At 42.6% G+C, this 27475-nt stretch overlaps 1 protein-coding gene across 5 annotated transcripts in view; it reads left to right on the top strand.

Annotated features, from left to right (window-relative positions):
• Positions 1–27475, top strand: part of ANXA3 (annexin A3) — a 71168-nt gene that overhangs the window by 19060 nt on the left and 24633 nt on the right. For 4 of the 5 annotated variants that reach the window (XR_015165260.1, XM_086405183.1, XM_086405178.1 and 1 more), the window contains 4 exons: positions 8199–8286; positions 15244–15338; positions 18882–18995; positions 22952–23042. Coding sequence is in view for 4 of the 5 variants with exons in the window: in XM_086405178.1 (XP_086261304.1) it covers positions 8199–8286; positions 15244–15338; positions 18882–18995; positions 22952–23042 (388 nt within the window). In the remaining variant the exon portion in view is untranslated. The remainder of the gene's footprint in view (positions 1–8198; positions 8287–15243; positions 15339–18881; positions 18996–22951; positions 23043–27475) is intronic. The other variant, XM_086405182.1, reaches the window with a different exon arrangement.

The raw sequence follows: 27475 nt of genomic DNA, 5'->3' as shown, positions 1-27475 counted from the left end.
TTGCTTTGCATTAGGAAACTAAAAAATCTGTTGCAACTTGTTGTTGCCAATGTCACTTTCCAAACATACGTGTACAAAACTCATAAAATAATGCATTTTAACATCATATCATGTGGATATTAATGACCTTGGCCATCAGTGTAAGAAATCTTCTTCCCAAAATGTTATGAGCTGTAAATGTCTCTGATCTTAGTCCCATGGATTCCCATTGCCATAGAAGTGGAGTGGGAGGTGAGTGGGTGTCACCACTGTCCTCCTCCAATTCTGCCAAGGCAGTCACCATTCTGCAGCCAAGGACTTACTTAAAAGATGTAGATGATGCCAGATTTCTCACTGCAGTGAGTCAAGTTCCCTATATCTTTCACAGTTACAGTGACAGTCCCTTAGGTGGAGGCATCTCCCCCGAAAGATGGTTGGATATGCACAGAGCTGAGGGTTTGACCAGAAGAGTCTTCAACTCTTTGTGGTCCTTGACCAAGAAGAGAATTTGATTGTGATGTCTTAGCTAAGTTAATCTCCTGATTTTGATTGTGGTCTAAAACGTTAATCCTCAGACACTGGGGATAGAAGACTCAAAAGAAGATGATTACAACTTATGTATAAGCTGTCACAAACAAGTAATGAAAGTGATGCTGAGAAAGAAGTTTGTGTTGATGCAGTCTTTTCAGGGCTGCAATGGTTCAAGCTCAATCCAGACAGCTGGGTCTGCTGCCTTTGACAGAGAAATGCTGAGTGCATGGAGAGACAGGAAGGAAGATACAGTAGAATCACTGGAAACATCCCAGGTGCACCAGGCATGAAAGACCTGGTGCCTAAAGAGGTCACTTACATAGTCCTGACATCTTCCAAATCTCCCAGGATATGATGATCACTTTGATTTCTGGGGTATCGATATTTGAAGGAAGCAACTTTATCAGGCAGCCAATTTTCTAGGGTAGACCTCGGAGAAAGTCTACCCCTTGGGATGTCACTGTTTTGCTTCTGTCTACTAACAGATAGATGGGGAAACCATGGAAACAGTGACAGACTTTATTTTGTGGGGCTCCAAAATCACTGCAGATGGTGAATGCAGCCACGAAATTAAAAGACGCTTGCTCCTTGGAAGAAACACTATGACAAACCTAGACAGCATATTAAAAAGCAGAGATGTTACTTTGCCAACGAAGGTCCATATAGTCAAAACTATAGTTTTTCTAGTAGTCATGTATGGATGTGAGAGTTGGACCATACAGAAGGCTGAACTCCAAAGAATTGATGCTTTTGAACTGTGGTGTTGGAGAAGACTCCTGAGAGTCCCTTGGACTGCAGAGAGATCAAGCAAGTCAATCCTAAAGGAAATCAATCCTGAATATTCATTAGAAGGACTGATGCTGAAGCTGAAGCTCCAATACTTTGGCCACCAGATTCAAAGAGCCGACTCGTTAGAAAGCCCCGACTCGTTAGAAAGCCCCTGATGCTGGGAAAGATTGAAGACAGAAGGGGGCGACAGAGGATGAGATGGTTAAATAGCATCACTGACTCAATGGACTTGGGTTTGAACAAGGTCCAGGAGATGATGGAGGACGGGAGCCTGGCATGCTGCAATCCACGGGGTCACGAAGATTCAGACACGACTGAGCAACTAACACAAATCACTTGTTTGTCCCCATCTTCCCAAATTTCTGAATCACATTCATCTTTCTTGTCCAGTTCAACACCTTCCTTTGTTATCACATTCCAGTGCTCTGTCTCTGGGACTCCCCTGATGAAATCAGAACAAGAAAAGCTGGCATGTATGGGTATTTTCTCATTTGAGTGATCACAGGAAGGAATGCAAACTCATCCCTTGAACATCTTGGATGTACTGCAGACAAAGCCGTAACGGAAGCCTTGGGACTTCCCTGGTGGTCCAGTGGCTGGGACTCCATGCTCCCAACGCAGGGGGCCCTGGTTCTATCCCTGGTCGAGGATCTAGATCCCTCATGTCTCAACTAAGAGTCTGCAGGCCTCCAAAACATGCCACGTGCCGCAGTGAAGATTGAATATCTCACGTGCCACAACTAACAGCCAGCTCAGCCAAATAAACAAATGTTGTTGTTCAGTCACTAACTCATGTCCAACTCTGTGACCCCCATAGACTGCAGCATGCCAGGTTTCCCTGTCCTTCACCGTCTCCCGGAGCTTGCTCAAACTCATGTCCATTGAGTCAGTGATGCCATCCAACCATCTCATCCTCTGTCACCCTCCTCTCCTCACACCCTCATTTTTTCCCAGCATCAGGGTCTTTTCCAATGAGTCGGCTCTTCACATCAGGTGGCCAGAGTATTGGAGCTTCAGCTTCAGCATCAGTCCTTCCAGTGAATATTCAGCACTGATATCCTTTAGGATTGACTGGTTTGATCTCCTTGCAGTCCAAGGGACTCTCAAGTCTTCTCCAGCACCACAATTCAAAAGCATCAATATTTTGGCACTCAAATACGGATCCGACAACTTTTCTCCAGTAGCATCGAGCGGGGGCTGCTCTCCAGTGCAGGGTGCGGGCTTCTCATTGCGGTGCTTTCTCTTGTGGAGCATTGGCTCTAGGGCAAGCGGGCTTCCATAGTTTCAACTCCCGGGCTCCAGAGCACAGGCTTAATAGTTGTGGCGCACAGGCTTAGTTGCTCCAAGGTATGTGGGATCTTCCCGGACCGGGGATCAAACCCATGTCTCCTGCATTGGCATGTGGATTCTTTACCACTGGACTACCAGGGTATTTACCACTGGACCAGCAGTCACAAGTCCACTCCAGGGCCTTTAACTGTTAAGTTTCTTTGTTTTGGAAAACCACTTTTCCCTGGAAAATAGAATGAGAGGTTTTATATTTTAAAAGTTTTTATTGCTTTTATTTATTTTTTAGTCTACTTCATTGTAGTTTTTATTCTAAACCCTCATGACCCAGCAGACTCTTTCAACATTGGGCAGAGAATGACCATTTCTCCCTGGCTCTTTGAGAGTTCCCAAGTCCTAGAGGCTTATAAGAGGCTTTGATTTGAAAGCTTAACTCTGGGACATGGCCTTTCCAGGGCTTTATGAAGTGATGGGTGCTCTGGCTTTGCCTCACTTTCAAAATGTACCTGCAGCAGCTGTTATTCTTGCTCTGGAGCATTTGGCTTTAAATATGTTCCCTGTCAAGAGGATTGGCACCCTGTGATTTTCTCTTTCACCCATTCTTCTGAGTATAAAACTTTGACTTCTTGCAAACACAGTGCCTTTTCATGAAGAAATAGATACGTTGACTTTTCTGAGTTAAGGACAGTCTGGCGTCTCTCAAGCGTAGTAGCAGACAGCTCCCCAGGACTGGCTTGGCCATGCCAGTGGCTTCAAGATGTCACGTGCTACAACCGACATGTGAAGGAGAGTTTTAGAGCATCATGGAAAATTAAGTAGGCATGAAGTAGATGCATCTAGCATTAGGAGCAAAGACTGACCACTTGCCAGTTTTGTGAACTTGGGCAACAGCTTCATCTTCATCTACAGATGGGATTTACTGATACTCTATCTGCCTTATCAGTTTACTGTGAGGCCTGAATGAGCTAATGCAGAAAACGTGCTTAGTAAATCGTGAGTAGCAGCAATTGTTATTAATGTTAAGAGCTGTTATTTCCTCCCTTTATTTAGACATTCCTTGCTGTAAATTTATTTTCCAACTGGTTTCAGGATCACGTTCCCTTTGGGGGCATCTGACGGTCAAGTTGGAGGGGGGAAAAAATGCTTTAAAGGGATGTGGATGAAAATCTGATCAATCTTGATTAAAAATAAAAAGACTTTGCCGTGCATTCATGTGATGTCCTGCACTAGCACTGACACTTTGTTAGGGTAGTAGCGTTCATGGAAATAAGCTAAGTATTGATTAATAATTTAAATGTCAAAGAATTAAGCCTGCCGTGGAGCAGGCAATGCAAGCAGTTCTGTTTGGTTGTAAAAATGCCAACATTCCTGAAACAGTGAGCTCATCATCAAATTCTTCTTCCACGCCTGTAAAAGAATCTATGAATTGTTTGCTCAATTTTGTTTTGGTTTTCTGGGCAACTAAGAACGAAATAGGGCAGTGATTCTCAAACAAGTTAGAGCATTAAATCCTCTAGAGGGCTTGTGAAAACATGGACCCTGAATCTTCACACCAGAGTTGTTGATTCAGTAAGACGGGGGTGGGGCCTGAGAATTTGCATTTCTACCAAGTTCCCAGGCAAGGCTGATGCTGCTGATCCAGGAACTGCACTTTGAGAACCATTAATATGGAGTGTCCTGAGGCCTTACAACGTGGTGGAGACCTCAGGGCGATTTAGTCACCAGGAAGTGGGTTCCAATTCCGGGTCTGTCCTTAGTAGCAGAGAGCAGAGTTATGTCAAGCAAATAATCTCTCTGAGATCCAGTTTCTTCTTCTGTTTTTAAATGGAAATGATACAGCCTTCCCCCTCCCCTCATTAAGGTCATCAGAAAACTTAAAGAAGATGTCTGTGAAGCACTTTGTTCCCTGCCTGACATACATTAATTTAAGAGTCCATTAAGTTCTTTTACTGTAAGATATTTTTCCATAAGTCGTGTTTTTATTTCTGAGTGTTTGGGGCAAGAAGCTCTGTCAGGTGAATATACTGCTCATTTAAATGTCTGAAGCAGTCTGAAAGATTTCACTAAGATTCCATTTCAGAATGCCCATTTGTCATGCTGATGTGTGTGTGTGTGTGTAGTTTTTCCTTTTAATTAAATTAGCTTTTTCCCGTTAAATTCTTATAAGAGTAGCAAGTTGCATAATGGGTTGGGAATTTCATCCTTCTTAGTTTGTGCATTGGAATTTCAGCATATTTTCATGTGTTGGTAGCAGAGGGCAGTGAAAAGGTCACAGCTAGAATGAAAACCCTGAGTTTTCATAATTCATGGACAATTAGAGTCTGACTGAATTTAGTCTTTTTATTCAAAAGCAACCATGTGAGTATCTCCCTGACACAGAAACACCAGTTGCTGTTCAGTCGCTTAGTTGTATCCGACTCTTTCGGACCCTGTGAACTGAAGCACACCAGGCTTCCCTGTCCTTCACCATCTCCCGGAGTTTGCTCAAACTCATGTCCATTGAGTCAGTGATGCCATCCAACCATCTCATCCTCTGTCATCCCCTTCTCCTCCTGCCCTCAGTCTTTCCCAGCATCAGGGTCTTTTCCAATGAGTCAGTTCTTCAAATCAGGTAGCCAAAGTATTGGAGCTTCAGCTTCAGCATCAATCCCTGCAATGAATATTCAGGATTGATTTCCTTTAGAATTGACTGGTTTAATCTCCTTGTTGTCCAAGGGACTCTCAAGCTTCTAAAACATGAAGTGTCTAACACCTCATTTCTAAAGACCATTATTTCATATGTCTAGAGTAGGGCCTGGTCATACGCATTTTAATCAACGAAAAATTAATCAGTCAATCTCTGAAAGAAGTGGAAAATTTTATTCAAGCCAGATTGAGGATTATGACCTGGGAAGAGGCTCTCAGAAAGCTTCAAGGACTGTTCTGCCCACGAGAAGTCAAAGCACAGGTGTGTTAACTTTTTTGAGACAGAGAGCTAGCTGTTCCTTAAATGACGTATTATTGACCGTTCACACAGTCCACATCGGTAGGTACAGTGTTGCGTCACCATGACCTCTTCCAAGATCAAGGAGAAGAATGTTATCTCTAAGAAGCTGTCATGTTGGTATTGGGAGAATGTTGCTCTTTATGGCTGAGCAGGTATTCCTGCCGATGGGCAAGGTCTGTTCTGTGCATAATGAATTTACATGGTGCACAGTGTTGGGGAGAGAGGAGGCCAAAGGGCAGAGAAATTTTTATGTGTAAATTTTACTTGTCTTGCCATAAAATGTGAATTTTATTTCACAGCAGAATCAGCCCAGGCGGTGCAGAGACTGCATTTTAAGACAGACAAGGAAAGGGCTGCAATGGTCAAGACAGATTTCAGATTCAGATTCTGTTGCTTAACCAGCTATGTGGACTTGAGCAAGTTCTCCAATCTTCTCCCCTCTCCCCCCGACAATTTGGCTGTTTCTTTTTAAATTTATTTTTAAATTAATATTTTTGGAGTATATTGCTTTACAATGTTGTGTTCCTTTCTCCTGTACAGCAAAGTGAAACAGCCATACATAAACATGAAAAGTGAAAGTGAAAGTGTTAGTTGCTCAGCCGTGTCCGACATTTTGCGACTTCACGGACTGTAGCCAGCCAGGCTTCTCTGTCCATGGAATTCTCCAGACAAGAATACTGGAGTGGGCTGGCATTCCCTTCTCCAGGGGATCTTCCCGACCTAAAGATGGAACCCATGTCTCCTGCATTGCAGGCGGACTTTCTGAGCCGCCAGGGAAGCCCCATACATATTCATATATGACCTCTTTTCTGGATTTCCTTCCCATTTATAAATAGATCACCGCAGAACACTGAGTAGAGTTCCCTGAGCTACACAGTAGGTTCTCATTATCGCCAATTTTCTTAATTCTTGGTCTCTCATATGTGACATGGGTCATTCTTATTCATTGGGACCATTATACAGGTTATATAGTTAATGGATTTTAAAAATGCCTGGCATAGTGCCGGTCACAAAGCACTCAAAAGCTCCAATATTGTGATGGTTCTTCTAAAATGCCACACAGGAAAGGTGGACAGATAAGATAAACACAGAAGTTCACAAAGGACTAGAACTGAAATGAAGTCGATTGGCTGTGTGTTAATCCGTAAAATGCTTATTAAGTCTTGAAGAAAGAGAATTCTCCAAAGATTATGTTGAAGTGACTGATTCCTTAGAGGTGGTTTAGATCGAGTACATTCATGACTAGTTTCTAACTTGGTATAATCACTTTCCAAAAATTTTTATTTATTCATTTATTTGACTGCCCTGGGTCTTCACTGCTGTGTGGGCTTTCTCTAGTTGCAGCGCTCAGGCTGCTCAGTGCAGTGGCTTCCCTTTGGAGCACAGGCCCTAGGCCCACAGGCTTCAGTAGTTCTGGCTCATAGGCTCTAGAATGCAAGATCGGAGGTTGTGGCTGGTGGGCTTAGTTGCTCCATACCACGTGGAATCTTTCCGAATCAGGATCCAATCTGTGTCCCCTGCGTTGGCTGGCAGATTCTTATCCTCTATACCACCAGGGAAATCCTGTACTTACTTTTTTAGTATCAAAACTCTATTTTGGACACCTTAAGGTAAAATGATGTTGGATTGTATTGAAACAAATTACTCAGTCAAATCTACTGAATCAGCAGATTATCATTTTTTACTGTCAGTACATCAATTTTCCATTCACTTTCACATGACAAGATAATGTCCGTTGATGAAAATACTAAACACTTCAGGAGATCCTGAATGAAACATCGTAACACAAGACAACAGAGGCAGTATTATTCAGTAATAGGATGGGAAGATCAGTTTAGAAAGAAAGCAGTATTATTATAGACAGATTTTTATTCAGAGATTTAAGAAATGCCATAGAAGTACATGTTTACTTGGATTTTTCTCAATTTCTCTTAAGCAATTTTAAGAAATTTTTTTCCTTCTATAGAATAGTCTTTCCCAGCTTACTGAAAAAAATTTAAATTATGTGCTTAAAATTAGTATTATGGCATGTTTTCATTTCCATGCTGTTCCTGAAGACCTGTGTCGGTGGAGCCTTCAGAAGATAATTTATTCGCCACAATTGTATTTCCATTAAACAAAGCTTAAGAACAGACAGTCCTAATAGGGTTTTCATTTATGGATCCTTTGGGTAGGGTTCCCCAGGGAGGATGGTCAACATTAATTAAAACGTCTTGAGGCCTGTGAGCCACAATTACTTCGTGAGATGCAGTGAAGAGCTTTGAATAATCCCATGAAAACAGAGGATGCAGGAAATTCCTGCTTTCTCATCGCTTTCATGAAGATGCAGCTTTTAAGCAAATATTCTTCAGAGTTACCACAATTGACATAATTCATTGCTCTAGGGAACAAATGTTTTATATTTTCAATTTGTGACCCAGAAAAGGAGAGGCCTTTTATATGGGGTAGTTGTCATGTTGCCTGCGTATCCAAGCCAGGAGAGTCTTGAACCACCCCTGAAGTGATAAGAAGGTGTGCAAATTATGGCTTTGTTATGAGTTTCCAGTAGGCATATGGGAATATGCATATGTACTATAAGTAAAGATGTCACTGTGAACTGGTGGGACTGTCGGTTATTTCTTTCTAGGTTGGAAAGCGAGGGACAATAAGAGATTATGCTGGCTTTAACCCATCGGTGGATGCTGAAGCGATTCGTAAGGCCATCAGAGGAATTGGTGAGTAATGCTTTACCATTTCTTTCTTACTGTTGAAGCAGATCAGGAATTTAAGCTAAAAGTGCGTGGGTTCAGGTTGCCCAAGTCGCCTTTTTTACTTAATTAGAGAAATTGTAAGGCACTTTAAAAACTTGTGAAGAGCAAAAGTATAGGGTACCCAGTCTACATATGTGTGTGTGTGTGTGTATGTGTGTGTGTTTTCCCACGACAATCGTATGAGGTGGAGACTTTTATTTTCTTTAGTTTACAGATGGGGGAACTGCAGCTCAGAGGTATTGAGTCATTTTCCTAGGGTCATACATGAGTGGCAGAGCTGGGATTCAAACCCGTGATTGAAATACCAGGTTTCTTCCAGCGTACTGTGCTTTCACAACACCAGGAGACTGTCAGTGGGGATAGGCATGGCCTTGAAGAGGTATTTACGTTCTTATTTATTTGTTTTTATCTACGGCTGTGCTGGACCTTCGCTGCCATGCACTGGCTTTCTCTCGTGGTGGCGAGCCGGGGCCACTCTGGTTGCAGCGGGAGGGCTTCTCATTACAGTGGCTTCTCTTGTGGAGCACAGGCTGTAGGGCACACGGGCTTTAGTAGTTGTGGGGCATGTTTCCCTACGGCATGTGGGATCTTCCCAAACCAAGGATTGAACCAGTGACCCTGGCATTGCAAGGCGGATTCTTAAACCACTGGACCAGTGGGGAAGCCCAGGAACCCAGTTTTATCCAGTCTTAATATTTGCCATGTTTATTTCCTACTAAACACTACCATGGCTTCCGGGGTGGCGCTAGTGGTAAAGAACCCGCCTCCCGATGCGGGACACTGACTGAGCAACTAACACTCACTTCCAAACACCGCCATGACCATCACTGCTATCAACAGTCATCGTCATTACCACCGGAGTCATTACAGACACGGTGCCTTCTGATTCTGTCTGGATCTCATTCCCACCCCATTCTCTAGAGATAAACACCATTCTAAATCAGAAATATATTTCCATGAAACTTTTAATTCTGTACTCCGTATGTACGTACATATTGTTTTGCATGGGCTCAAACAGTATAAATTGAAATCCTACAGCAGGTATTCTTCTGCAACTTATTTTTTATCCCTTAACATTATGTTTTTGAGATTTATCCATGTTGATATGTTTAGCTCTAGTTCATTAATTTTAACTGCAGAGTAGTCTATTGAATTACTATGTCGTAAGATGGAAATAGTGATGGAACTTTTAAATTGCCTACAATTCTTTTCTATTACAGTATAAAAGTACTGCACTGAAATAGTTGTGCTTATGTCTTTTGTGAATGTTTGCTAGCATCTCTCTAGAATATAAATTTACTAGAAATTTTGCCAAACCGCTCTCTCAAATGAATTTACAAATTAGCATTCCTACCAGCAATATGGTTTCCCAGGTGGCACAACAGTAAAAAATCCGCCAGCCAATGCAAGAGACACAGGTTCCATCCCTCGGTCAGGAAGATCCCCTGCAGAAGGAAATGGCAACCCACTCCAATATTCTTGCCTGGAAAATCCCGTGGACAGAGTATCCTGGTGGGCTGCAGTCCATGGGATCACAAAGAGTCAGACACAACTGAGCGACTGAGCACACACACGGCACCAGCAATGTATAAGACTTCCTCTTGCTCAGTATTCTCGTCCATACTTGCCATGATCATCCAATAGAGTGGGTCTAAAAATGTACCGCATTCTATTTCCTTCCTCTCTCTTATCCCTCATTACTGATGCAGTTAAGCATTTTTTCTTGTTTATTGGCTTCCTTTCCCATGAATTACTCCTCCATACCTTTTATCCATTTTTCAGTTGGGTTGTGTTCTTTGGCTTGGCAAGAAAGAATTTTTTAATTTATTTTTTAAAATAAATTATGGGTATGAAACATTTTTTTAAATTACAAGCTATGAAAACATCTTTTCTCAGAATGTGATTTCCTTTTCACATTGCCTACAGTAACTTTAATTGAATAGAAGTTTTAAATTTTAGTGAAATTAACTTTACCAATATTTTTTGTAATAACTTATACTTAGGGTCTTTTCTGTGCTGAGCACATAAAGATACCCTGCTGTATTTTCTCCCCCAGATTTTACAATCTTATTTTTCACATTGAGATCTTTAATCTTCCTGGAATAAATGTTTGTGAATGGCATTTAAATCTAATTTGATTTTATGTGGCTGTGCAATTGTCCCAGTGCAACCGATTGAAGAGTTCATCCTTTCCACACTGATTTGTAATGCCACCACTGTCTCATAAACTTTGCTATTTTTCTGCTCTCTGTTATATTCCATTGGTCTATTTGCCTCTCCCCATCTTTATACAACATTGTCATAACTACTATTATTATTTTATGGTGACACTGGTGTCTAGTAAAGCAGGAGTTTTTCTTCTTGGCTCCTTGCCCTCTCCTATAAATTTTAGGGTCAGTTTGTCAAGTTTCATGAATTATACTATTAAGGTTTTATATCAGTTTAATATTATTGTATTTCTGCCTGTTTAGGTTTTTTTTTTCTTTCTATTTTTAAATGAAAGTTATTTCTTTATCTACCTCTTAGTTTCCCTATTTCCACACAGTGTTGAATAGACTTTTCCATGAGGCTATTGTCAAACTGAATGAATTAATGGTCTTTAAATTCTCTCTGTTGTCTTTCTTCCTTTACATTATGTTTCTTCATAGGTTTGCAGACCCACTCTGAGGAGGTTTTCATTTGTAAAACCAAGTGTCGAGGTGGCATTTGCCTTAGGGACATGTGAGATCCAGCCTCTGAACCATTAGGCATCTTGGTTTAATTTCTGGTCTTGAGCATTTGCAGAAATAAGAGAGGAGAGATTGCCTGATGTACAACCTACATGTGATTGTGGGTGGTTAGTTCTCTCTGGAATTTAGGGGCATAAGGTATAGAGTTGCAGAGAAGGGGGTGGGAAATTAGACAAGAGACATGAGGCAAGAGCTGGTGGTGGTGGTTTTAGTCACTAAGTCATGTCCGACTCTTGCGACCCCATGGACAGAGGAGCCTGGCAGGCTACAGTCCATGGGATTCTCCAGCAAGAATACTCGAGTGGATTGCCATTTCCTTCTCCAGGGGATCTTCCTGACTCAGAAATCAAACCCAGGCTCCTGCGTCGTAGGCAGATTCTTTACCAACTAAGCTACAAGGGAAGCCCAAGCTAGGTCCAAATAAACTGGTACACAAGCTAAGGAGCTTAAGCTTCATCCTGAAGATTACAGAGAATCTTTAAGATTTCTATCAAGGAATTGATATGATCTGATGTGTTTTAAAAATTTAATTAAGCAGAACTCTACAGTATGAATTATAATGGGATCAAGTTAGGAGGCTATTGAAGTTTCCAGGTAAAATATGATGAATGCACAGTAGCAGAAAAGAGGACAAATTCAAGAGATTCAGTTGATTGCTACAACATAAAGAGTAGGGAAAAGAAAGGAGTATAGGATGACTTGAGCATCTTTGCTTGGATGACTGTATCTATTCAGTTCAGTTCAGTTCAGTTCAGTTGCTCAGTCGTGTCCGACTCTTTGCAACCCCATGAATTGCAGCACACCAGGCCTCCCTGTCCATCACCAACTCCCAGAGTTCACTCAAACTCATGTCCATTGAGTCGGTGATGCCATCCAACCATCTCATCCTGTCATCCCCTTTTCCTCCTGCCCCCAATCCCTCCCAGCATCGGAGTCTTTTCCAACAAGTCAACTCTTCGCATGAGGTGGCCAAAGTATTGGAGTTTCAGCTTTAGCATCATTCCTTCCAAAGAACACCCAGGGCTGATCTCCTTCAGAATGGACTGGTTGGATCTCCTTGCAGTCCAAGGGACTCTCAAGCATCTTCTCCAACACCACAGTTCAAAAGCATCCATTCTTCAGCACTCAGCTTTCTTCACAATAGACTGTATCTGTTGTGGTATCATTGACAGGGAACATAGAATGAAAGACAAGTTAGAGAGGAAATAGAATAGAATGAATAAAATAGAATTAAATCCAGTGGAATTAATGCAAATAGAATCCAAATAGAATGAATGCACCCTGGAGCAGCTGAGTTTGAGACACTTGTAGTTAGAGGTGTTCAGTCATACACCGGTCCAGATGCCATGACAGGTCTGAGTTGATAATAAGATTCACAGAGCACAATGATAATTTAATCTAACTTTGTTTCCTTAACTATACAGAGAATACAAGACCAGAGATCCACTGGGGCAGCATCTTCCACTGGGAGGCCCAGCAGCTAGTCAAATACAGTTTCTTTTGCCCCATCATTCGTGTAGAGTGTGCACCACTGCCATGGACAAATGAGACCAAGGCGTGTATGGATCATGCAGCATGGAGAAGATGAGCCTTGAGTTCCTGCTGATCTTTTATACCATTCTAGCCAACTCACAGCCCCCAACCCAGGGGTAGTCCTCTACCACAAAGGAGTAGACACAACTTCCAACAATATCTTAATACTTAATTACTAAGAAAATGGTGACGTAGAGGTCATTTTCATGCCAGGCACGCATCAACCCTTTCAGTTCAGTTCATTCGCTCAGTTGTGTCTGACTCTGCGACTCTATGGACTTCAACATGCCAGGCTGCCCTGTCCATCACCAACTCCCAGAGCCTATTCAAACTCATGTCCATCGAGTCAGTGATGCCATCCAACCATCTCATCCTCTGTTGTCCCCTTCTCCTCCTGCCTTCAATCTTTCCCAGCATCAGTCATTTCCAGTGAGTTAGTTCTTCGCATCATGGGGCCAAAGTATTGGAGTTTCAGCTTCAACATCAGTCCTTCCAAAGAATATTCAGGACTGATTCCCTTTAGGATGGACTGGTTGGATCTCCTTGCAGTCCAAGGGACTCTCAAGAGTCTTCTCCAACACCACAGTTCAAAAGCATCAATTCTTGGGTCAGCTTTCTTTATAGTCCAACTCTCACATGATGCTGAAGCTGAAACTCCAGTACTTTGGCCACCTCATTCGAAGAGTTGACTCATTGGAAAAGACTCTGATGCTGGGAGGGATTAGGGGCAGGAGGAAAAGGCGATGACAGAGGTTGAGATGGCTGGATGGCATCACCGACTCGATGGACATGAGTTTGAGTGAACTCCGGGAGTTGGTGATGGACAGGGAGGCCTGGTGTGCTGCGATTCATGGGGTCGAAAAGATTCGGACACGACTGAGTGACTGAACTGAACTGAACCCACATCCATACATGACTACTGGAAAAACCAAAGCTTTGACTAAACAGACCTTTGTTGGCAAAGCAATGTCTCTGCTTTTTAATATGCTCTCTAGGTTGGTCATAACTTTTCTTCCGAGGAGCAAGCGTTTTTTACTTTCATGACTGTAGTCACCATCTGCAGTGATTTTGAAGCCCCCCAAAATAAAATCTGTCACTGTTTCCACTGTTTCCCCCTCTATTTGCCTTGAAGTGATGGGACCAGATGCAATGATCTTAGTTTTCTGAATGTTGAGTTTTAAACCAACTTTTTCACTCTCCTCTTTCACTTTCATCAAGAGGCTCTTTAGTTCTTCACTTTCTGCCATAAGTGTGGTGTCATCTGCATATCTGAAGTTATTGATATTTCTGCCAGCAATGTTGATTCCAGCTTGTGCTTCATCCAATCCAGCATTTCTCTTGATGTACTCTGCTGCTGCTGCTAAGTCGCTTCAGTCATGTCTGACTCTGTGCGACCCCATAGACAGCAGCCCACCAGGCTCCCCCCGTCCCTGGGATTCCCCAGGCAAGAACACTGGAGTGGGTTGCTATTTCCTTCTCCAGTGCATGAAAGTGAAAAGTGAAAGTGAAGTCGCTCAGTCATGTCCGACACTTCGAGACCGCACAGACTGCAGCCTACCAGGCTCCTCCGCCCATGGGATTTTCCAGGCAAGAGTACTGGAGTGGGTTGCCATTGCCTTCTCCTGATGTACTCTGCATATAAGTTAAATAAGCAGGGCGACAATACTTGATGTACTCCTTTTACTATTTGGAACCAGTCTCTTGTTCCATGTCCAGTTGTAGCTGTTGCTTCTTGACCTGCGTACAGATTTCTCAGGAGGCAGATCAGGTGGTCTGGTATTCCCATCTCTTTCAGAATTTTCCACAGTTTGTTGTGATCCACATAGTCAAAGGCTTTAGCATAGTCAATAAAGCAGAAGTAGATGTTTTTCTGGAACTCTCGCTTTTTCAGTGGTCCAGCAGATGTTGGCAATTTGATCTCTGGTTCCTCTGCCTTTTCTAAATCCAGCTTGAACGTCGGCCCTTTACTTGTACGTAAAACGGGTAGTTAAGTATATGGGTCTGAAATGCCTGAAAAAGGTATGGACCAGTGAACATAGAAATACATGTTTTGGGTTAAAAGATTTGGATTAAGGTTCAAATTCTTGCTGTGCCACTTAAAAGCTGCACGACTTTGGCAAATGAGGTGAGTTTTCTAAATGTTTACATCTTTATCTTTAGAACAGTGTAATCATACCTACTTCCCTGGGCAGTATTAACTATGACAATAAATAAAAGGTGCCTAGTGTGTGGTAGGTTCTCAATTAGCATCAGTTCCTTTTTTCTAGAGAAAAAAAATGACTTTGTATACCAAATATGGAGATAAGAGAAAGACAGAAGGTGAAATGACAGTAACTGAACCTCACAAGGATGAAAAAAACCTACTTCAAAAGCAGCGTGATCCTTGGGCTTCTTCCTCTGTCTGATGTATGGATAGGAATATTTGAGCCATGATGGCTTTCTTCCCCTAAAACTATCCAAATAAAGTTAATTTTCTTTCCTCAAAGCCAGAGAATCAAAGAAATAAAGATGCCAACCTGATAAGACCTGGAAATTAGAAATTAAAATGCCTTCCTCTCTGCATCTGTTTCAGACAGTTAATCATCTTTCTTTTGTTCATGACAGATATATTAAGCATATTTGGGTTGATGGTGAATACAATTATTTTCGTCTCATTTAGGGACCGATGAGAAAACACTGATCAGCATTCTGACTGAGAGGACGAATGCACAGCGGCAGCTGATTGCTAAGGAATATCAAGCACTATGTGGAAAGGTACGGTTTCCCTAACATAACAGGCAGTAATGAGCTAGTCACTGCTGGATCAGGGCTGCTCCCACATGATGATGCCCCCAGATCTTTGATTTCAGGCCAAGTGTAACAGAAAGTGCCCAGTACATCCAGTCAATAGCCCGGAATAGACGTGGTTTTGCCTTTAACTGTCTGAATGGCCTTGGACATGTTATTTGACCTTTATGGACCTCAGTTATCTTCACCATTGAATAAGGAGGGTTGCCTTGGATCATTGGCTCTAAATCAAGGATGATTTTGCTCCCCAGTGGCTATTTGGCAGCATCTCCAGACATGCTGATTGCCACAACTGGTGGGAGAGGGATGTTGCTGGTACCTCATGGGACAAGATCAGAGAAGCTGCTCAACATCCTTCAATGCACGAGACAGTCCCCACAACAAAGAATCATCTGATCAGTTATCTGATAAGTCCTGTCTTAGGTGATCTTCAATTTCTCTTTCAGCTTTAATATATTTATGTAATTATAGAGTTTTTAATTCATTCAGTGAATGAAAACTTAGCAAACACCAGAAGTTTAATAAGAACTCTTCAGGAACATTTTGTGTGTCTTTTCCACCTAGTTTTTTGAGTGTTGCATTTTAGGCCAGCTTTTTCACTCTCCTCTTTCACCTTCGTCAAGAGGCTCTTTAGTTACTGTTCCCATGATGCCATTAGTTTGGTATCATCTGCATATCTGAGGTTATTGATATTTTTCCCAGCAATATTGATTCCAGCTTGTTTCTTGCATTCTTCTTTGCATTTCACATGATATACTCTGTACAGACTTTAAATAAGCAGGGTGACAATATACAGGCTTGACGTACTCCTTCCCCAAATTTGGAACCAGTCTGTTGTTCCACGTCTGGTACTAACTGTTGCTTCTTGAGCTGCATACAGGTTTCTTAGGAGGCAGGTAAGGTGGTCTGGTATTCCCATCTCTTTCAGAATTTTTCAGTTTGTTGTGATCCACACAGTCAAAGGCTTTAGCTTCATTTAGTCAATGAAGCAGAAGTAGATGGCTTTTGGAATTGTCTTGCTTTTTCTATGATCTCTTTAAGAAAATTAGCAGTGACCACAGGACTGGAAAAGATCCTCTCCTTTCCAGTTCATATCAGATTTGGCAATTTGATCTCTGTTTCCTCTGCCATTTTTAAATCCAGCTTGTACATCTGGACATTCTCGGTTCATATATTGTTGAAGCCTAGCTTGAAGGATTTTGAGCATTACTTGGCTAGCATGTGAAATGAACATAGTTGTGTGGTAGTTTGAGCATTCTTTGGCATTGCCTTTGTTTGGGATTGGAATGAAAACTGACCTTTTCTAGTCCTGTGGCCACTGCTGAGTTTTCCAAATTTGCTGGCATATTGAGCGCAGCACTTTCACAGCATCATCTTTACAGACTTGAAATAGGTTAGCTGGAATTCCATCACCTCCACTAGTTTTGATCGTGGTAATGCTTCCTAAGGTCCACTTGACTTCACACACCAGGGTGTCTGGCTCTAGGTGAGTGATCACATTATCATGGTTATCTGGGTCATTAAGACCTTTTTTGTACAGTTCTTCTATGTATTCTTGCCACCTCTTCTTAATCTCTTCTGCTTCTGTTAGGTCCTTGCTGTTTCTGTCCTTTATTGTGCCCATGATTGCATGAAATGTTCCGTTGGTATCTCTAATTTTCTTGAAGAGCTCTCTAGTCTTTCCCATTCTATTGTTTTCCTCTATTTCTTTGGATTGGTCAATTAAGAAGGCTTTCTTATCTCTCCTTGCTATTCTCTGGAACTCGGCATTCAGTTGGGTATATCTTCCCCTTTTTCCTTTGCCTTTTGCAAAGGGAAATGCTATAACGTAATTTTTATTTTTAAAAGATTATTTTAGCTGCCTGGATAATGAACTGGTAAGGGAAGAGTAGAAACACAACCCAGTCAGGCTATTGGATCCAGAATCAAGAGGGTGTCGTGACCATCCACAGGCAGCCAAGGCGTCACCCAACAATGTTCTCCCAGCCCACAGTTCCATTAAGACACCCTTCTCCGTGTTTCCTCTGTGTGTGTGCTCAGTTACTCAGTTGTGTCCAACTTTTTGTGACCCCACTGACTGTAGCCCACTAGGTTCCGCTGTCCATGGGATTTTCCTGGCAAAAATACTGGAGTGGGTTGCCATTTCTGCCTTCAGGGGACCTTCCCCACCCAGGGACTGAAACCGCATCTCCTGTAGTGCAGGCAGTTTCTTTACTCCAGAGCCATTGAGGAAGCACTGTGTTCCCTTTATCAGATATTTAATATATTATATTTAAATTTTATCTTTGACTATTTCTGTTTTTCCCTTTAGGTATAGTGTCCTAGGGGTAAGGATTGTGTCTAACTCATCATTAAGTGCCTGGCACAGTACCCAGTAAACACTTGTCAAATTAAAAGAATTGCCAAGCTTCTGGCCAAGGCAACATACCCATGTACAGGGAATGTGAACGATCCATTGGCCTTCCAGGATTTCCAAAACTCGGCAGAAGAATAGAGGGGAAGGATGACAATCACGCCTCACAGTGGGACGGAAGGAGAGCCTGTGAAGCAAGATCTGGTAGAGGACAGATGGGTTGGAGTGTAGCTGTTGAGGAGGAAACCCCTCATGATGACTACAGTGGCTCCATTCCATTTGTTTTGGCAGGAGCCTACCCCCACTGGGCCCCCAGGGTCACAGAAGATGTTGGTCCGCACCCAGATTGTCATAGCAGTCTGGTGGGCTGGGTGAGGGAAGAGGATAGGAGAGGAGCCCCGTAATTCACACTCAGTTTTAACCGGAAGTGCCCCATTCTGCCTGTCTTCTCAGTGTCTGCCAAACACCTTCAGGCTGGAGATCAAAAGCAGGAAAAATAATTATTCAGTAATACTCCTTTGGCTATTAAAAATAGAAACCATATTACTTGCCTTCAAGCAAGGGAGATGGATTGGACTTAGGTAATGTGTGAAAACACTGCCGAAAGAGGGTATCAATAAGTAAGGTTTCCCTGTTGCCACATTTCTAGTTTCCCCTGCCCTTGTTGCCAGAAAACCGCTTTGGATGCCTCCTGGTCCCATGCTCCGAGCAGAGGCAAATGACAACACACTGTCTTCCCTCATCTTCTCCCTTCGAAGCTGTTTGGCAGACACTGAGAAGCCAGGCGGAATGGAGCACCTCCCGTTAAAACTGAGTGTGAATTACGGGGCTCCTCCCCTATCCTCTTCCCTCACCCAGCCCCTGCACTGAGAACATCAAGGGCCTGGGAAATGCATTTTAATAGTTCCTATCTGTGCCCCTCACAGGACCTCCTCCACTGCCTTCCCTTCAGGAAACCATCTATAAAACAACATTTTGGAAGCAGTCATAAAATGCAGATTAATAGCCATAGAAGTATTTTCACCATTTCTCTTTATCTCCTGTGGATGTGCATGTTTTTTGTCTGAATTCATGCATTCATGTTCTTCTATTACTAGATGACTTTGGAGGAAGAGAAGTGGTTCATGATTTTCTCTTTCTCTTTCTTTTAATTTCAGGAACTGAAAGACGACTTGAAGGGTGATCTCTCTGGCCACTTCAAGCATCTCATGGTAGCCCTCGTGACCCCACCGGCAGTGTTCGATGCGAAACAGCTGAAGAAATCCATGAAGGTATGAGTTCTGCACAGGCCGTTTCTGCCTAGGATTTGATGATCAGAAAGTGTCTTTCTTCCAGTGCACACTTGAGCACATGCCTAGTTGCTCAGTCATGTCTGACTCTTTGACCCTGTGGGCTGTAACCCGCCAGCCTCCTCTGTCCATGGGCTTCTCCAGGCAAGAATACTGGAGTGGGTTGCCGTTTCCTTCTCCAGGGATCTTCCCGACCCAGGGATTGAACCTGAGTCTCTTGTGTCACCTGCATTGGCAAGTGGGTTCTTTACCCCTGAGACACTGGGGAAGGCCTGCATCCTTGAGGTATGGGAGTCAACGTGATGGATTTGGAGATTCCATGCTCTCCAGTTGTTAGAACAACCCTGAAATGGGAAGCAGTTGTGGAACCTTAAGCCCACATGTTCCTAGCCTGAAAGGACATTGTCCAACTTTGGCTTTTTGACCTGAGGAGTCAAATTCTCTATTTTGTTGTCATTGAGAGTTAGTGGCCCCATCATTAACCCCATTGCCTAGGCCCCAAAACTAGAACTATCCTTGATCCCTCACTTCCTCTCACACTTCAAAGCTACCTTTTTTTTTTTTTTCCCAGAGAAGCTCAGCTCTCTTCTTAATTAAGGCTCTTTGACTGATTGAATTAGGCCTGCTTAGAATATCTAAGATGCTCCCCCATGAGGTCGATCGATAATGGACTGTAACTGCAAAATACTTTCACAGCAACACTAGATTAATGTTTGATTGAATAACTGAGGACTGTAGCCTGGCCAGATTGACACATAAAGCTGATCATTACACCCTCTCCTCTCCTGCCCACCACCCCAATTCATTGCTGTAGCTGTACTGGCTTTCTTGCTGCTCTGCAGACGTTCTCAGCTTATTCCTATCTTGAAGTCTTTGTACATGATGTTCTTTCCATCTGGAACACTATTCTTCCAGATATTTTCTGTTAATTCACTCAGTTTAATTTTCTTAATTGCACCTATTACCATCTAAAATTATCTTGTTAATTTTTTGGTCCATTTACATATTATTTTTTCCATCCAATGAACAGGCAAACTTTGAGCATATCAGGGAACCTCATCCCTTTAGGAACCTCCTCGGGTTCTAGAGGAAAGCCTGTGATGAAATAGATGTTTGACATATGAATGAATTCCGAGAGTGAGTTTGTAAAGTCCAATTTGTTCATAAATCCAACAAGTTAGCCTAGGTACCCAGCTATCTGATTTATAATCCTGTCCACACAAATAATACATAAAAAACAAACGCAAGGAATAGAACAGTTTTAATCTTACAATATTAATACCTTGAAAAGTATAGTACAAAAGTTGGTATACAGGAGCACGTTCGAGTCTTTGAAAGTTTGCAACTTTAAAGTTTGTGTGTAGGGGACTTACTGTATTTGTTGACCTGAAGGAGGGGAAGGAAGGAGTCTAGTTCTGAGGTAAGACCATCTTCTCCTTCCCATCAGAGATAATCACTTTCTTTTCTGTGAAAGAAGTATCTGCTGCTGCTGCTGCTAAGTTTGACTCTGTGCGACCCCATAGATGGCAGCCCACCAGGCTCCACCATCCCTGGGATTCTCCAGGCAAGAATACTGGAGTGGGTTGCCATTTCCTTCTCCAATGCATGAAAGTGAAAAGTGAAAGTGAAGTCGCTCAGAAAGAAGTATAGTTACCCCACAAAGCAGATGACAAGACGTACAGGCGATATATTGGGTGAAATGCTTGCAAAGGATAAAGAAGAGACAGAGCAGGGCAGGTGGGGTGAAGCTGCTGACTACAATGCAAGTGTGACACCTGTGAAAGGAGAGGGGGAAGGAAGGAGGCTCAGACAGGAAGAGCCTCTGTCTACAGCACTGCTCTGAGGAAGCCGTGGCAGACTGATGGGGAGCCCTGAATAAGGTGTGCCCCTTGGAGGAGTCTTACATGGGGTGGAATGGTGGCCCAGCTTTGGTTCCCCTTCCATGCTCAGTCATAGCTGAAAGCAGCCTGGAGAGACCATGATCTTGGTGTGAATTTTGTGGCAGATCCAAAGGTTGGAAGCTATCAGCCAGCTACATTCTTTGCAGCGTGTTCTCTTGAAATGAAATCTCAGCAGTGCATTTCTGTGGCTGCTACGGGGGGGACAGCTTAGCAGGTGAAATGGTGAGAATTAGGTTAGCCAACAAGGATTAGAAATGTTCCATGTAAATCCAAAGGAAGCCATCCATAGCTCAGTATCATGGCACCGTCATCGTCAGACCTTCAGCCTTGAGGTTCCACCATCTTCAGCCTGTAGATTGCACTTCTTATCTAGATGGCTGCTGAACATCCAGCCATTACACCTTTATTAAAGACAACTGAAAAGAGTCAAAGACTAAGAAGTGTTCATCTTTTCTCTTTATGGACTCCCAGAAATTGTACGTGAGGCATCACATATATTCATTTCATGGATCAGAATTTAGTTATATAGATAAACCTAGCTCTAAGGGAAGCTGAGAAATATGGTCTTTTTTGGGTGCATGTGTGCTAAGTTGCTTCATTTGTGTCCACCTCTTTGCAACTCCATGGACTATAGCCCTCCAGGCTCTTCTGTCCATGAGATTCTCCAGGCAAGAATACTGGAGTCGGTTGCCATGCCTTCCTCCAGGGGATCTTTCCAACCCAGGGATCAAACTCACATCTCTTGTGTCTCCTGCATTGGCAGGCAGGTTCTTTACCACTGGGCCATCTGGGAAGCCACTTTATTTGGGTAGCTTTGTGCTACGTTTAAAAATGGGGATTCTGTCAACGATGAATTCTGATCAACGATGATAAAATAAATATTGGATCTGCTCAATTTTGCTGTAAACCTAGAACTGCTCTAAAATGAATCAGGAGCTTGGGATTAACATATGCACACTAATGTATAAAAGATAACCAGCAAGAGCCTACTGTATAGCCCAGGGAGCTTTACTCAACATTCTGTGGTAACCTATATGAGAAAAGAATCTGAAAAAGAATGTGTATATGTTTATGTATAACTGAATCATTTTGCTGTATACCTGAAACTAACATGACATTGTAATCAACTATACTTCAATAAAGTTTTAAAAAGAAGGAAAACACCCCCCCCCCAAAAAAAAAGTCTATTTAAAAATAATAAATAATTTGAAAAGGAGATCTATTGGGGAACCACTAGGAATCTTTGTCACAGAGGTACACAATTCAGCCTCTTTTCTTACACTACCTTGACCTGCTTTGATCAAGTGCTAGTGTAAATGGCTTCTACAGTGTGACTCAGTGACCTCAATATAAACCAAGACTCAGGAATCACTAGCCTCTAAACCAGCTGGGCTCATGGTCCCATACAATATGGAGGATTTAAAAACCTCCCCAATGAAGAGGATGATGCCTGCTGACCAACCCGGTGCATTGGCACAAGGATGAACTCATTCAAAAGAATTGCAGAGCCCTCTCTAAATACAATGACACATTTGAATGCTCACTTCCGATCCTGAGTGATGTAAGCTTTCCCTTTATATACTCTTTCCTCCTGGAATTAGTCAATGAATTTTTACACTACAGCAGGACATTTTCTTTAAAATTTTAATGTCAGTTAACTTTAGATGATTCCTGTTATTTTAATACTAAAATATACCGAAAATTTAAATACTGGTTTAGAGAAAGTGACTGACTAAAAATGATTCTTTTCTTCCATGTAAAACAAGATATTAAGATGAAAGTGCATAAAGCTGAGTTTTTTAAAGTGTTCTAAAAATAGTTTTCCATGAGACTTCCCTGGTGATTCAGTGGTTAAAAATCTGTCTTCCAATGCAAGGGAGATGGGTTTGATCCCTGATCGAGGAACTAAGATCCCACATCCTGTGGGGTAACTAAGCTGGTTTGCCACAACTGGAGATCCTGAATGCCACAACTAAGACCCAGTGCAGTCAAATAAATAAATATTAAAAAAAAAATAGTTTTCCTTTTTCTTTCTAGGGCATGGGGACAAATGAGGATGCACTGATCGAAATTCTAACCACTAGGACGAGCAAGCAAATGCAGGAGATCGGCCATGCCTACTATACAGGTGATCTTGTTTTCTGCTTATACCTTTACCGCTGTTCACACCTATATGAGCCAATGCTCTTTTCCCCCAGAAATCCACCAAGCTCTTCTTCATGAGTGATTTTGAGAAGGCAAGAGTATAAACAGGAGGACACATTCTAAAATGGGCTAAGGACTGTGGATTTTTCAGAGAACATTTGAATATGATCTGAGCTAGAAACTGCTATATAGCAATGGCATTAATGCTTTGCATGTAAACTTTACAACTCTAGTGGATTTTGCTCTCAGCAATTACTGCTTAATTGAATCAACCATTTTCATCAATGGAGGAGACTCGAATCATTGTATATTCATATGACATGCTAAAAACACTGGGCTTAGCCCCATGATTTTTGGTGTGGGAAATTGTGTGTGTGTGTGCACTCAGTCGTGTCTAACTCTTGGTGATCCATGGACTGTAGCCTGCCAGACTCCTCTGCCCATGGAACTTCAGGCAAGAATGCTGGAGTGGGTTGCCATTTCCTACTCCAGGGCACCATCAAGACTGGTGGCGTGAAGGACGTACTGGGAAAAGTCTGGGAGGGTCCCAAACACAGCGCTTTCAGTTCTGCAAGATGCACCCCCCTCCCAGCACAGTGATGTATCCATTTAACTGCCAACCAGGGAGGTTCACTTGGTCTTTGGTGTCTGGGGTTTTCAGTGGAGTGTCATTACACATACCTGAATTTTTTTTTTTTTAGAAACTAAGCAACAGAACATTTTACTTACTTATTTTTGGCTGCACTGGGTCTTCATTGCTGCTCGCAGGCTTTCTCTAGTTGCAGCAATCGGGGGCTACTCTTGGTTGTGCTGCATGGGCTTCTCACTGCGGTGGCTTCTCTTGTTGCAGAGCATGGACTCTAGAGCGTGCAGGCTTCAGTAGTTCTAGCACATAGGCTTAGGTGCCCCATGGCATGTGCGATCTTCCCGGACTGGGGATCGAACTCGTGCCCCCTGCATTTCATTGCACGTGGATTCTTACCCACTGGACCACCAAGGAAGTCCTACCCAGGCATGACTGACTGACTCCATCACAGCCATGTGACTGAACTCCATCTCTAGTCCCCTCCTGCCCACTTAGAGGTCAGGTTGATATCACATGGTTCAAAGCCTTAACCCTTTAGTCACCAAGTTGATCTTCTGGTGTGACCCAGCGCCATCTGGAGTCATCTTGTTAGCATAAACTCAGCTGTGGTTCAAGGCTCCATGAATAACAATGATATTCCTATTGGGGAAATTCTGATTGTTAAGAGGTTAGCTGCAAAAATCAAGGGACAATGACCAGCCCAATTCTTATTAAACAGCAGCTCCCTGTCACCCCCTCCAAGTACCTTAAGGGAGCCATGGTTTCTATGGTTTTGTATCATGGGAGGTTTTGCAGTGGAAGAGAGCAAAAGGAGGGATATACCAGTCCCCAGGTGGGTGTTAGAGTTTACTTTGAGAGTTTCTCATTAAAATGTAGATCCCTCAATGACAGGTGACTATTTTATTGTTAATGTGCTAATCAGGTCTAGTCAGAAAACCAGAAACACACTAGGTGCTTAACAGAGAGAATTTTAATATCAAGAAGTGTTTAAGCACCTTCTGGAAAACTGAAAAAGTGGAACAGAAACACAGGGGTAGCTCAGAAGTGTAACCCTCAAGGCCGAGACAAGATTATGGTTTTTAGAAACTAGATCAGAGGAGGGTGCTGGTACTTTCCGGGGTTGGTACTGGGTTGGCCAGAAGTTTGTTCTGGTTTTTCTGTAATATTTTATGGGAAAACCCAAACAAACTTTTTGGCCAACCCAATGCTTCAGGGGTTCAGAGGAGAGGCCTCAGGAATTGCAGTTCAGATTTCCATGGAGGGGAAGGGGGCTGCATCTCGCTAGGGCATGCACCTCCAGGGGCATGTAAACGGGTGACTTGTTCTAGGAGCCTGGAGCCAACTGCTGCTGTCTGGGTGAATCTCTTCACCGGGTTGACACTGTCCTTCCTTCTTCCTCCTGCCTTCCATCTAATCTCCCTCTACTCCCCTCATTGGTGGAACCCGAGAGGGAGGTGGTGTGGGGGGACCAATGAGAAATATCATGTGTCGAGTCCCACCCCTAGCTCCACGAGTCAAGGAGAAGAGGGGCAAATTTGGGGTAGATGAGACCGTTGCTCAAAAATAGGCATAGATGGGTACATGGTGGGTGTTTAATGTCTTTGATTCCCTCAGTTCAACAAGATGTACTTGTAAAAAATCACCAGACCCCGGGGCTGTATCCCAAGATGCTGTGTTGCTTTTTGGTGTCTGTTAGAAGAGTTACCACTCCATGAGTTGACTGACCCCAAAATTCTCCCTCAAGTTCAGCATTTATTTATGTACAAACAGCCCAGCGGTGTAATCTCTATGAAGGGGGAATTTTTGTCTCTTTTGCTCTATGTTTTATCTCCAGTGCTCAGAATATCTATTGAATGGATATCCTTAAGATTGAGATAGGGGACCTCAAGAGCCAAGTGAATGGGACTATTGTTTTGCAAATATGACAAGTGATCCTTGTTCAGAGTTACCAGATGCCCCGGTATCTGTGTGAATTAAGCTCTCTAAAGCTAGAAAGAATTGAGCTACATTTAGGTTCCCTTGCTAAGTAGGGATTCATGATACACAAGAATTGAAAGAAGGAAATAGTAAAAGAAGGAAGAGAGCTAGAGCCAGTGGTCTCAATCACGTAGAGCCAAGCTGGTACAGAACACAGAACTTTCCTAGGGGCTTAGCCTTCCAGTCACCCTCTTTGCGTCAGGCATCCATGGCTCCCCTGCACATCTCCATCCGAGCAACTCTTTCCCCTCCTTCTCTGCCTCTACTGTTCTTGAAGAGACCAAGTAACATCTCTTCACTCACCACATGGTATGTGTCTCCTCAAGGCTTGCATTTGCTCACGGTTTCTGATTTTTTCTTGGCTTCAGTTTTATGCTTTATTTCTAGGAGTCTTTCTACTTCATTGTTACTCTTTTTAAAAACTTCTATACGGCTCAATCTGTAACAGAGAAGATTCAGTGAGCTCAGAAGGGTGCTTTCTTTTGGGCAGAGTTCTCCCACAAGGTCACCTGGTAGGCTGCTGGCTACCTCTAGTCAGAGGCCAACCCTGTTGCAGTCAGCTGTAGTGAGAGCGATGGTGTCATATAATGTGAAACAGCGACCTATGCATTAGAAATCCATCAGACGATTTGTCAACATGGCATGAACTGTCAACATGGCCCTCATAAGGGGACCAGGTATATGGAGTAGCTTGTACAGTACAACGATACAGTAACACTTCAATGAATAGAGATCTAAATTCTGAACTCTTCCCAATATTTTGAAGTCAATGGTGCATGAGAGAACACTGAATCAGGAATCAAGAGCTCTAACTTCTGCATTATTAAGACAGTGTATTTGTTTTTCTGTACCCTACTGTGCCCCAAAATGCATAAAGTAGTTTTCAACTTTCATTGAAAAAATTTTCATATTTTTAGTCTAATTTCCTGCAAAAAATACCTGGAGTAAAAAGGAGGTGTGGGAGATTGCATGAGACCCATCTAGATAATTCTAATATTATAAAATACTTCTCCAAATTCTAACAAATCAGAGCATCATCCTTAGGCTTGATATTTTTAAATTAAAAATTTTTTTCCAAGAGTGAAGGATAGATGTAACAATAACATATGAGTGTCAGGGAAAATGATGCCTACTAAATGTTAATATTACTTAGATAAATAATCTGTATTTATAGTGGATTTTGTTTACTTGAATTGCTCTGGAAAATTATAGATTTCATAAAAGAGACTTACTAAAATCATACTGAAAAAATTTTTGTCTCAACACAGTTCTTAAGATTAGATGATCTCAAATCATTTTCTTTTTTTAAATTTGTTTTTGGCTCCGCTGGGTCTTTGCTGCTGCACTCGGGCTTTCTCTAGTGGCAGGGTATGGGCTTCTCATTGCAGTGACTTCACTTGTTGCAGCTCATGGGCTGTAGATTGTGGGGTCAGTGGCTGCAGCACCCTGCAACTTAATTGCCCCTCGGCATGTAGGATCTTTCTGGACCATGAATCAAACCCATGTCCCCTGCAGTGGCGGGTGGATTCTTAACCACTGGGCCACCAGGGAAGTCCTCATATCACTTTCTGTAGTTGTCCTTTACTGATTTAAAAGGACAAGTATTCATATGACTGATTTATAGAGTCCTTGAGAATGCGGCAGGCAGTTCGGATAGCCCCATGGTGTCAGCTGCATCCAGGTGTACAGGTGGCTCCAAGAGAAATACTACTCTGTGGATGGACCAGAACAGAGTTTTGAGATGCATCGAACACTGCACATCACAGGCTATGTAAAAGGGGCTATTAACATATGTGAACACACAGTTGGCATTTGTTACGTAAAAACAGTATGTTTTAGGGTAGCTTTCTTAC

Source organism: Bos grunniens, chromosome 6 (genome assembly GCF_055505025.1).
Source record: "Bos grunniens cultivar Pamir isolate PY7600 chromosome 6, Bosgru_T2T1.0, whole genome shotgun sequence".
NCBI lineage: Eukaryota > Metazoa > Chordata > Mammalia > Artiodactyla > Bovidae > Bos > Bos grunniens.
The sequence above is the reverse complement of the archived record's forward strand: the minus strand, read 5'-3'. Positions and strand labels throughout refer to the sequence as shown.